The 13,568-nt window shown below is 33.8% G+C and overlaps 1 protein-coding gene and 1 non-coding gene across 2 annotated transcripts; one reads left to right on the top strand and one right to left on the bottom strand.

Annotated features, from left to right (window-relative positions):
* Positions 1-892: 892 nt before the first annotated feature.
* Positions 893-10,600, bottom strand: LOC104900699 (hypothetical protein). Its single transcript, XM_010688191.4, has 9 exons — positions 9,563-10,600; positions 8,372-8,632; positions 8,044-8,251; positions 7,826-7,935; positions 7,543-7,742; positions 5,284-5,387; positions 2,533-2,720; positions 1,960-2,159; positions 893-1,405 (listed from the first exon to the last, which is right to left on the bottom strand). Exons 1-9 carry the CDS (start codon positions 9,834-9,836, stop codon positions 1,169-1,171), a joined length of 1,782 nt encoding a protein of 593 aa, XP_010686493.1. The 5' UTR covers positions 9,837-10,600; the 3' UTR covers positions 893-1,168.
* Positions 10,601-13,005: 2,405 nt separating this feature from the next.
* Positions 13,006-13,076, top strand: TRNAG-GCC (transfer RNA glycine (anticodon GCC)). Its single transcript has one exon. It is a non-coding gene; the product is annotated as a tRNA-Gly (tRNA).
* The last annotated feature ends 492 nt before the right edge of the window (positions 13,077-13,568 follow it).

Below are 13,568 nucleotides of genomic sequence, written 5' to 3'. Positions count from 1 at the left end.
TATGGGGGAAACAATTTTACATTCTGATGGCTAATACATACTAAGTGCAATTTAAAGGTTATATATAATAATTTTAAAGAGTTCTTTAAACTGTAACTTGTTGCTAACTTGTAGTTATTTCACAAGTGTTTGAAGTGGTTTCAAAATGGTGTTTGGTCTACTACTACAAAATGAATATAAGCTTCCACTGTAGGACCATATTTCTGAAAATTGATGCATTTGGTGTTATTTGGATATAAAAACTTGTCTGGTGGTAAGGCCTAGCAAATAAATGTAAATTTATAACAGGTTTAGAATATGCTTTAGAACATACAAGGAAATAAATTGATAGCAACAAGCTTGTTATACACTCCAAAATGGCGTATTTGTGATATTTGAAGTGGTCTAGATCTAATTAGCATGTTAAAATTAAAGTTATGCTCTAAGATATTTGATGCTTGCACTTGCAATATTGGTTCTATGTGGCAAATCAATTATTAGAGTGTGCAAACACAATTTCAGTCACAGTCATGGTAACGTTTATAACAATGCCGCAAAGGGAATTATGTGGTTGTCAAACCACCGAATATCAACTCAGGCCATGAAATACCCCTTAAACTCGCCTAAAATGCGTTTTTTTTTTTGACACATTTAAGATGCTAGACGTACCGTTAGATGGTAAAAATGAATTCAGTGGGCAAAAATTGGGAAAGAAAACCGCCCAAATTTTTTATTAGGATACTATATAATTGTATGAAAAGGTATAATCAATAACAATGCCACATTAACAAATATAACAATCCCATAATGTAGAACAAATTCAAATAGTAATTATATTGTGCAATTGAATCCAATTCTAATTAACGTATTCAAGAGCGAACGATAAAAATCATCCACTAGGACGACTAAGGAATACTCAAATGACAAATTTATTTAAAAAATGTGGTATTCTTATATATACAAAAAAATGAATAACAATTCCCGTTTTTCACATAGCTCTTTCTCCTTTGTATGGGGAAAAATAATAACAATAATAATATTAGCTGTGTAAAGGAAGATGATAAAAATACAACACTTTTCTTAAATGGGACAATTAACCAAACCCTGCGCAAGGCAGGGTAAGTTGGTGTTTTTCCTTTGATGCAGGGAACTATCTGTATAATTTGTTGACTTAACAAAATTGCGGCCCTCAATTTGTGCCTGTGCCTGTGATTATTGACTCCGTAGCTCCAGCAGCAACCTTGCGATTTCGCCTTCGGCCTCTTCCTCTCCTCAATGGGTTTCTTCGGCTTGGAGGGTTTTCGGTCTGAGTGGTTGGTAAGGGGGGAGGCGACAGAGGAGGTGGAGGAGAATGAAGAACTTCAGAACGATGCTCAGCAGCTAATGCAGCTGCTTGCTTTTGCTTCAACACATCCATATGATAGCCCTGACCATCATTGGAACTTAATTTAGTAGTAGATTAACAATCCAAGCAAGAACAATTATCTGTTCTGAAAATTCAAAGCAAATATTATATACTGGGAAGATAAGGCTGTGAATTTCTCCAAAAACTGTTCCTTATGTATGGTGTATCGATTTTCAAAGAACCACCTTTTATGATTAATATATCATGGGACCATCTATAATACGATTGAGGCTCTGACATTGTTGTTGTATTAGACCACTAGTGTGTAAAAACAATTGTGCCCATTGGGGCCCACTAAATCTCAAAAAAAAAAAAAAGGCTTTGATCGCTTTTGCATCGTAACAGGAGTAGGCGAAATTCTCAAAATACAAGTTGAGCAGAAAAAAGAAGACAGCATTTAACATAATCAGGCAATCAGCTTAATAGGCCACATCATAGGAAAGAGGTGATTTTTGATTCAAGCAATATATAGACAAAAGAGAAACATACTGACATATTAGAGTACAATCTGATATAAGTATATAGCATAAAGACTCCAATCAAAACTGAATTCAAGACTGGAAAAAGTAACTTACCTGAACAACAAAATTGCGCCTTTCACAGTCCAAGAACATACTGACATTCCAGTTTACCTGCTTACTGATTTTATCCCTTACAGTTGAGAAACTAATTTGATCTCTGGAAGTAAATCGATCAACCTCATTGAACCATAGACAACTGAAAAGATCAGAGATTGGGACATGCTCCCGGAGTATAACACATCCTTCAGGGACATCTGTTGAATAAATAAGATGATTGAAAATGCATTCACAAACAACTAGATACAACAAAAAGTTTTCAGGCCAAAGCCTGAAGTCTGATGATTAGGAAGTTTCAGACTGGTACACAAGTTTTTTGTTTATCAAGTTCAGGGCTTCCTTTTTATAATGAAATCCAGTAGAGTATCCTTGATTGCTCAAATTAATCAATAATTCTTGAGTTGTCCTAAAAAAACAATTTAATTTCAAATATGCAAACTATTCTATATTGTTAGAAGAATTTAGATTGTTCTCATACTTTACATAAGCAGAGAAAGGCGGCGTCCTTTGGTTGAAATAGAATGTAATCATATGAAAGATCAAAAAGGAAAGAGATGGAACCACTCTTACCACTTGTAATGGGAAGCTTTGCCAAAGAATATGGCGTCAATCCTTCCTTTTTGTAAAAATCAATCTGAAAGTCAATGGAGGAATTGTCATACTTTGCAGCAGCTTTATTAGCTTCAGCTTCCACAAATACATCAAAACGTCTGTAATGTCTGGATATTGCAAAAGTGGCATTTTGTCTCCACAAAAATCTGCAAAAGAAACGAGGATGAATTTTAAATTTCAAAGCTATAGTATCTGGCAAAACTGAAACAAATCAAAAACCATGACTAGTCAACTAAAACAGCAAGACAATTGGATCAACCCAGTTCATACAGGAGAACTTGACCAGATCATACATTTCTTAGTATAATTTGCACTATTACCACAGCGAGCGCCATAAGAAAATAAATCATAAAAGTAGATTTAACTCTATGATCTAATTGCCATATCACCCATCCTTCCAGTTAGTTCCACTCCTGAAACAAAGCTGAAAACTGGGGACATAAGGGCGCTGCGGTGATTATTAACATGCACTTTTCTAACACAAAAGAGCAATGGAGGTGCAAATTTTTGGAAAAGGGAAAGCCATGTCATCCCTTAATAAGCTGCTTTGATCAATTCAAAACAGACATCATTATATTGATATCTAATAACATGCTGAAAAAGCACATCTTTTGGCTGAAAACATGAGCTGCCCTACCGATATTGTAATTGGCCATTAAATGTCTTGTCTAAAAAAGGTTGAAAACATAAGATATCATTCAAGTATATCAATCACGATGATACATAATTCTCAAAAGGATATTCAGCTCCATAATTATGCAGCTACACCATTGATGAGACTTAAATGGGTAAAGATGAATAGATATGCTTCGGAGTGAAGACACTTGTTTATACTGCAAAACTATTGCCTCGAAAGACCAAAACCTAGAAAATTCAACCAGCATTTTTCTCAAATATGCATAACTAATTAAATATTGCCTCTGGAATCAAGTTCAGCCTGTACCAACAGACCAACACCAACTTCTTAAACTGATAGTCTTCTGCGCATTTATATCAGGTTTCTCATCTTCATCTAGTCAAATTGTCTTCTTATCTCCAACACGGTGCAAATCTCTGTAGTAGACAAATTGACTTGGACCCAGCTTCAGCAAAATTATTGCATGGAGCTGCACAGTATATTAACCTTCATTTCTCCCGAAAGTTTTCCTCTTCCTCTCCCTCCATTAGAATTTATGCCCAAATTGAGAGCACCAAATACTGTATTCATTCACCCTCCACCTTTTTCAAAACTATAGGAACCACAGTCCGTACCATTTCCCATCACAATCACCTTCTAAATAATAAATAACCTTGCTATATGTGAGTTTTAAATCCTGTTAGAGAGCTTAATTTAGCTTTCTTGTAACTTGTAAGATCTTGAACTCAAATTTACTAGGTCCTGCTTGCAAGTAGTGCCATAAATCGAAGATCCATCTCCTCCCCCTCACAATCCCCTGTGGTAGTGATATAATAATAATAATAATAATAAATCAGCCGAATCTGAGGTCTAGTAATTTGTCATGGACTTTACAAGAATTTGAGGGAGGTAACGGTTCACAAAAATAGAAAACTATTGATTTATATCTATTTGGACAAGTCAGTATTTTTATCTCAAAACTCCAAACCCCTAATTACAAAACGCTGATAAGAAGAACTTTCCAAAAATTGGAGGACCATAATAGTCATTCTGCTAGACAAGTGGACAAATCCTCTCATTTTTAACACTAGACATTATTTACCAAACACAGCCAAAATTTTCGTAATCTGTGAAAGACATACTACGACTGGTCCAATCTCATGTAATTCAAACACTTCTCGTTAGTTATAAACTTGGTTCCATCATTGAGGATATTTTGAAGCTAGCTGAATGATTTGAGTTTAGTGCTTTTTCACATGTGAAAAGAGAGGGCGATGTTTTAGCCCATTCTATTGCTAAAAACTTCATAAACTTGACAATGTAAGTGAGTTAGTGTGGCTTGAGAATTTTCCCAACTTTGTGATTTGAGTTAGCAAGCCAGGATATGCTCAGCCACTTGATTAATTACTTATAATTCTGCCTTTGGCCGTCAAAACATAAAATAAAAGCAATGTATTTCAGGATGTATTTCATGACATCGTCAATTAGGATGAATCCAAGCAATTTTTTATAGGATTCAAAACAAAGTTCAAAAATAGTCGAGAACTGGAGCGATTATTACAGAGCAGACTAAGAGAAGCACATGATCAACTCTCCAATATAGCAATCATATTGATAATGAGAGCTTAGCATGATGAAAATAGCAACTTTAGAAAAGTTCGGTTACATGAGACTCCACACCAAACACTGATCACAAGTTCACAACAAAGATGGTAAACAGCAGAATGTTTAGATGAGAATAATCACGATGAATGCCGAAGGAAGGGGAAAGGAGGAAAAGAAAGTTCCATCTGGCAAGCATGGACACTAGTAGCAGGCATGAAAGCACAGATACATAGAAGCATGGACAATTATGGTGAATAAAATAGTGCAACAGCCATTTCAAAAGTAACATGGCAAACCAATCTATCGTGCTTTCTGAATTACTCAAATCTGATATGATACATATACGTTAACAGAGAAATGCAATAGGGAAGCAAGTTGATGGGAACAGTTCACCAAATTGCTCATTCAAAAATGCAGCATGTTTCTTTACATAGAATGGTATAAGACCTAAGATTCCTCATACATCTACTATTAGAAAAGATACTCACCTTTCGAGAATTCGATAAGGATCCTCAACAAGTTGAAGTTTCCCATCCATCCATATAGAATAACGAGCATAAGGAAATAGTCTGTGCAGTAGAAGCTTCGGAACCTATATATCAAGAAAGAGAATGATGACTTAAACCCAATGACACTTGTAACTGAGAAGTAAAGATAATTTTATATATAGTTCACTCAACAATATAGGAAAGCCTAAGTAGCAACGCAATAATCTTCAAGAAAAATGAGATCAACATAAGAAAAGATCCAGCATTGCATAAGATATTAACAGATCCATTAAAAACACAAAATGTATACAGTTTACTTTGGACATGATAGAGGGCCATTCAGATGTCCAATCTCACATGACTGAGGGTCATTCAGATGTCCAATCTCAGTTCAAAATCAGACGCAAGAACATTACACCCAATATAAGATTGTCTGTTCCAGATCCATATGTCATCTTGAAAACCATAAATGAAAATTCACACGGGATCATATTCATATGGACTACAGCTAATGCCTTTAATCCTTAACTAATCAATCAATGTGTCAAACAAATTCATAAACATACTTATTTGATGGCCATCCTTTTCATTAATCTATTATTCATGAAAAGCTTATAATTTCTACTTGCCAACAAAATAGAGACCACTTTTTTGAAGCACACCCTCATGCAAACATGTTCAAATTCCATTGTAGTTGAATAAAGTATAAGTGGTTGTTTAGTTTAATGTAGGAAGTCGCACTTCCTAGGAAGTTTCAATATCAATACAGTTCTATAATCCGGAAAATATAGAAAGTTGTTTGGTTGAATATGGGAACTAGAGATTGTCATGGGAAGTTCCACTTACCACCTAGGGGGAGCTAGGTAATTTAATTCCTGCATTATGAAATGGCACTTCCTGTGTTTGTAGTTTGTACCAACCAAACATTCAGTATTTTCCACTTCCCATCTATTAATGTCAACCAAACAAGCACTAAGACTCCAGCAAGGATGCATGCCTACATCAAGCATCGCTTAGAAAAAATACTAATTCATATTTTAAGCTCGAAGTGTTCTTTGATGTTAGAAAACCTTCCTCTTGTAATATGGAAAGGTGACAATACTTAATTATAGGCAATGCAACAAGCTGGTACAAGATTTAAATGGAGATAATAGCAGAAACATTATAGTTGAGGCTTCTGTAAAAGCTTAGTTCCTACAAGCGAAATCTCAGGGCTCCAAGCTGAAGGCACAATGTAGCATGATGAAAGCCTATAAGATAACGGTACCCAAGAATGGCTGATTGGTTAGAGATAAACGCTGCCTACAGCTAGACATGCCCCCCACCACACCAGTGGCATATTTAATGTTGGGTCGGTAACTTGGTATTGTTATTGTTGTTCTTGCTCTTCTTCTTGTCTTAACTAACGGTTCTTGAACAAAAGATTGACCAATTGCAGAATTTAATTATCAAAGCCTGAGATCTCTTCTTGGCATCACATCGGCCAACTGCATGTTTTACACAATAGCAGCAAATAGGCAAGTTTTCTTTTATTTTGGTAGCAGCGTAAAATGATTTCATGTGAATATCCCCAGCATGAACAAGTATATGTTCAAAAGAAATTGGCTACCTGGAGTTAACACAAGGAATCTTGTATAGATGGGACCAGATGTCTAAGAAACCTACTTCTAAGTTCTAAAGCATGACAAACCATATTCTACCTTTCAAAGGTGATCATGCAAAAAACAAGGCACGTGACATCAATACTCAAGATATATTCAAATTATGTTGTACAGTGTTAAAACAGATAAGCAGATGTTCCAAGCCAGCACAGGTTTACATAATTACAGAAATAGAACTTTTTAGATATTCTTATGACTTGCTACAAGTATTATAACAGAAATCGTACTTTTCAGAGATTCTTATGACTTGCCACAAATTTATCATTCTTTTATTTCTAAATAAGTGCAACAATTTGAATTACGCTTGCCAATGTATAAATTTGACCATTAATATCTCCAATTATGTATTTGTAAATAATATAAAAAGTCGATATTATGATTATATTCATTTAAGCAGATCCAATAATATTCAATATGATCATTTTTGTTTTTATATATTAATATACGGTCAAAATGAGATGTGTTGGAATTAAAAAAACAGAGGAAATGTTTCATTTACAGCGCATCAGAGGTAACTCAAAGAAAAGGACATATATATTTGCAGCTTACATATGGATGACAAGATAGAGGACGAATATCAAGCCAACCATCAGTTTACCTTGCCATTGCGCCTTGGATCTATGTAGGGAAGATTGTGAATAACAACAATTCTCCATAATCCAACCTTTTTGCTTCCATCCAGAATACTAGCATTCTTCATTGCTGCTTCAGTCTCCTCGTCCAAAAACATGAAGAAACATACATTCTTTTTGGCTTCTTCACTAGTATTTTTGGGCTGCTGAAGTAAATCATAATTTCCTGGCAGCAAAATGCATGAATTTTCAACAGCACGATCTAGTTACTCAACAAATAATATCAAAAAAGGCGAAGCAGAACAATACCAAAAATTGCTGAAGCGACAACTATCCCGTTGCACTGTTCCATATCAGCAAGATCAGCATCATCAATGTCAAAACCAGTCCCACGGCCAGGTTTTTGTCCTTTAACAAAACTATTCAAAACATAACGCAGAAAGATCAATCCCGTGTAAATATTTTAAAAGAAAGGAGCCGAAAGGAACGCTAAAAAGTAAATCTAAATCGGTAAAAACATACTATACCCGCAGTGCACGTGCATGGACTCCCTAATATCATAGGAATCATCCCTTTGCATAAGAGAAGGATATCCACCAAACTCGGAACCTCCAAACTCAGTTTTTGATGAATTCTCCTCATAGACATATGTTAAATTCAACACAGGGGAATAAGATGGTGCATCCGGCATTAATGAGATCGCTTGCTCCTGATCAAGATAGCAAACTGGACAAGCTGAGACAGACAAATAGAACTATAAGATAACATAGTCTGCAATTTGGTTTCCACATAAATTCCAGAACTGTAGAGTCAAAAGAAAATGACAATGACAAAGAGTCAAAATATATAACTTACGACGGGGTCCAGTTCGTTTCTTATCTGCTGGTGGAGGTGGTAATGAAAAACGTTCACAAGGATTTCCAGGAGGAAGTATATATCCTGGAAAGTATTTACGAGGCGTAACTTGCAACGCGTTAGGAGTTGAAGATTCAATACTTGCAGGATTGCTGCTGTTATTTGGTTGATTGTACTTTATAGATAAGTTATCAATACGTGAAGATGTGTTGTTATTCAACGTGATACTTGCAGCACCTTCAGTCCCTCTGGAATCTTCACCTGGAAAAAAACCGTTGCTGACAAACTAATTAATTTTATATATCACAGTTTGAACTCAAGGCCTCGACCTGTCAGTAAATTGTTACCTAGACAGAAATACTTTGACCTTTACCAATCATATTCTCGTACTTTAACCCGATACGAGGGGGGATTATAATCTCATAACATAAAGAATGAATGATAGTAGGTTATAGTTCTGAATGCTCTTCCCAACAACAGAACAAGTTTATGCAATCTCATCACAAATACTATTGTAAGATGAATATAATACTCTATAAGAAAGGATGATAGATTACAACTCATTTTAAGGACACAGAACAAGTTCAGCTTGCAATCTCACTGCAAATACTATAAATAAGAAAACAAAGTGTACGAAATTAATCTTCCATGAACCTTCTAACAAACAAATAAGAAATTCTATGTGATTTCTTCAGCAATGAGCAACAAGTTCTACAAGAAACACTTTGCTTTAGATGTGGCCTCAATCATACACAACCTATACAATGTAAGATCATCACCAAGCACAGAATTATAGAGATCACAATCCCAGTATCCCACATCTAGTTCATCAGAATAAAAACTCTCAAACTACACATAAATCGAATACATCATACGCCCGCATCAAAATCACAACCAATAGCCAAAATTATCAAGGATCTGAACACACTCACTCCAAATCATGCTACCCAACATCCTTAACCACTAAAAAATAGCCTAAAAGATCAACACATGATCATCATAAGCACAATCAATCCACTTTCAATCAATCAATCAATGTACATAATCACAACAACACATAAAACAATAAACAACCTCTTTCAATCAATCAATCAATGTACATAATCACCAACAACACAAAATCATAAACAACAACGGTAAACAATGCAGTATCAAGAAAATTACATCAAAAAAAAGTGAGAAAAATCAGACCTTTGCCAACATATAGGACCCAAATAAAAACTGCTGCAGAAGCCAAACAAAGGAACAGCATGCCAACTTTTTTCCTACCAATAGACTTGCAAAGCCAATGAAACAACCTCTCTTTTTCCTTCATCATCTTCACTGGTTTTCTGGCTATGAAGGGTAAAGGTGGCGGAGGAGATGGTAAATTAGACTGATTTGGTAACAAATTATTGTGCAGATGTTGTTGCAATGATCCATAACTTGCAGAACGCAAACCTAGACCCAATGAGCCTCCACTCATTGTATCTTCTTCTTCCAATAATAAGGCTCACTTCTCATACTTATTAAAAAAACCCACCTCAAATTTGCTTAAATCAATCCAAAACTACAACAATCTCACAAACCCACTTCAGATTTTAGTATAAAGTTCCTAAATTTAATGCAGATATGAGATCTCACTTACTTTTTGAGCAAAACCCAATTCAGGAAACATGTAAAAGCGAAGAAAAATTCAGTTTTTTTTTTGGTTTTTAGCAGTAAAAATCAAGTGGGCAGATGAAAAAACACACCCAGATTTTGAGGTACTTTGGATCAATCAATGTCAGTTGCTGTTGAAATTGAGTAAGAACCCAGTTGAAAAACAACAATTAGGAGAGAGAAAATTGCACTAAAATTGACCAATCACAAAATTGTTGTCTATATTTAATGATATAAAGGGTTAGTGATGTGAAGATGGATGTGTGATTTATACTTTTTGTTTGGGAAATTTTTTAGGGTTTATAGAAATTAAACTCCAATTCGGAGTTGAAGATACAAATCTGAGTAGAAATGGGGGAAGATCACGGCAAAAAATATTATTATGGAAAGTATTAATGAGATCAAGATGACAGGAGAAAACAAATAAAACAACAAACTTGGAAAACAAATAAAAGATAAATATAACAAATAAATGTTAGGAGATAATAAAACGTAATTATATCTGATTTAATAGGATAAACTTATAATTACTAGCATGTGTAAAGATAATTAAAAAAAAAAAACAAAAACGTGTTAAGGTGCGCCATGTGAGTTCCAGTTATTTTCCTGCCATTGTCCATCCGGTTTAGGACTCATAAGTCATAACATGATGGGGATTTCAAACATTAAATATACTTCTATTAATCAAATTATTGACTAAATTAGATGGTTTTTAATCCAACTTGGAAACTAAAGACCAGTAATTTCAACTGTACTTTTGATTCTTAAAGATTCCAATACTCAGTCTTCAAAACAAGAAATAAAATATTCTGATACTCGTCATAATTTGTATATAAGACTTAGCGATATTTGTATATATGTAAGTTTTATTAATCAGGTGTTATTCGAAATTTTTAAAAGAAAAAAATAATAAAATGCTATTGTATTTGCAATTTGATCTTCCACTTTGGAATACAATTCATATGATTAATGTTAATCTATTTTTTACTAATTAATTGTAGATCTAGAATAACGGAGATTGCATCAGCTAGAATTCTCCAAGATATAAATCATGTGGGATTTTATTTTTTAGATCACGGTACACTCATATGAAAAATATAGTACGACGTAACTCCTGTCTTTTATACATTTTATTTCTCAAACACTCTAACCTTATATGGTTGCTTTCTATATTTGCTTTTGATGATCATGTATTTCATGTGTTGCATAGGTAATAGTGTAATACTCCATGGAGAAGTAATACGTTTTATTCAATGGTTATCCGTCAAAATAATGAACTTATTGATTCGAATTTAAAAAAAATTGTGCAAATATATAATGTTTTACTTATAATGATTTACATGAGACTCAGCTATATATGTATATATTATATAATATGTATGTTTTTATTGTTCAAGTGTTGCCGAAATTTTTTAAAATGGGTAGTCAGCAAAAAAAACTGCTACTTGTACTTGAAATATGATCACCCGAATTGCAACAATTTATATTATGTTGATCTATTTTTTTATTATAATTTAGTCAATCGTAACCTGGAGTAATTCTTTAAAATAATTATTATTTGGGATTTATTGTTTTAGAGCATGGTGCACTTATATATATAAAAATATAGTACTATGTAAGTCGCAACTTCTAGCTTTTAGCTTTTAGCTTTTCTTTTTCAAACTCTGTAATCTTATAATTTATATGGTTGCTTTCTATGCTTGCTTTCGATGATATATATATATATATATATATATATAAATCTCCATGGAGAAGTAATATGTTTTCTATTTCTGTAATTGTTATCCTTCAAAATATTTAACTTATTGTCTATTAATTCAAACTTCCAATTTAAAAATAGTGCATATGGATATTGTTTTTCGAAATGACTTCTTAAATGAATCTGATAATATCATGTAAGAATTATTTAATTTTGTGTAATTGAAACCCTACTTTCTCTAGTTTTTTATTAGTGTTTATTTATAATACTTTGGTTTTCGATACATATATATGACATTCAACTTAATTATTTGGGATCGAAGGGTGGTGTTGTAAGATAAAATTAAATAAAATATTCTCAAATATCTGATCTACATAATGTAGGTTTATATTTTTCAAACGAAGGAAGCAAGTTTTTCAATCTACCAAAAGAGTGCAATTTTTTCCAATAGAAAGGAGGAAGACAAGATTTATAGTAAACCCAGATGGCACACCGCACACTCAAGACTCTCTTTTACTCATTGCTTATTTAAATTTTTCACATGTGCAAAAATATACGTAACTCTAATTGCTTCCACTTGTTCGCCCAAATAAGCACTTTCTCACATGGGCAAACAAAAATGAGCAAACTTTTTTCCTCATATTCTCAAATAAGCATAAGTATTTGCTCATTTTGAAACTAAAACTAGTGAGTGTCCTGTGCGATGTCACAGGTTGTTATTTTTCATAATTTTTTGTCTAGTAAGGAAAAATTAACGTAATGACATAACAAGTAATTACATAATATTTTGAAAAATAAACCCTTAACGGCACGTTTGGTAGTCGTTAATAAATTGCGGTAATGGGAATGAATTTTAGGTGTAATTTTATTAGGGAAGCACCCTTGAAATCTCCATGGGGGGACATTTTTTCTCCATGGGCAAGCAATCTCACCCCTAAACTTGTGTTTGTGTCTTCAAAGGGAAGCAATTTTCATTACCACCTACAAGGTGGTATTGGATGGGAATGAAAATTCAAGAAGGAAAGTGGACATTTTATGATAAATTAGCATTACCATGGGAATGGACAATGATATTTTTCACAAATTTACACACAAATTTATTCTCATTACCACCATTTATGACCAACTACCAAACGGGCCGTAAAAGTTTGGGGATGAAAGCAATTACTTAACTTTTTACTAGGAATTAGAATAAGAGTTTATAGATAGAAAGGAGCCGAAGGAAAACACAGAGTCGTGTTTGTAGTATAATAGTGTAGATAATACTATCAATCTTATTAATTAATTATGTAAAGCACCAGTGGTCTAGTGGTAGAATAGTACCCTGCCACGGTACAGACCCGGGTTCGATTCCCGGCTGGTGCAATTCTTATTTTGGCTTTTTGCTCCTGTCAATGAACGAATTCTCCATGTCCTCTTTGAGCCAACAAGGCGAGAAGATAGATGGACTGATGGGGCAACTAGAAGGCGAGAATACCACAAAGTTCGACACGGTTGTTGCAAACATATAGATTACGAGATTTAACATTTCAACTTTTGTTTTACAAAATTTCATAACACAATATTTCATACTTTTTTTAAATGAGTGACTAAGTGCAGCGATATAGATGAAATTTGATCTGAGGTTTTGGATACCAATTTCATAAGACTTTATCAACTAATTTAGATCACGTCTACTATAATACTGTGAGGGAAATTGATTATATTAAATGGATCATTTATAGTTTTTTTTTTTTGGTGAAAGAGAGAGGTGCAACCCTAATCAAAACAAACAAAAAATAACCAAACTAAAACAACACAAACCAAAACACACCAACAAAATACACCAATAAAACCAGATTCCATAAAACAAAACAA

This window comes from Beta vulgaris, chromosome 8 (genome assembly GCF_026745355.1).
Source record: "Beta vulgaris subsp. vulgaris cultivar EL10 chromosome 8, EL10.2, whole genome shotgun sequence".
NCBI classification, from domain to species: domain Eukaryota; kingdom Viridiplantae; phylum Streptophyta; class Magnoliopsida; order Caryophyllales; family Amaranthaceae; genus Beta; species Beta vulgaris.
Note: the sequence above shows the minus strand (reverse complement) of the source record. Positions and strands in the feature narration are given on the sequence as shown.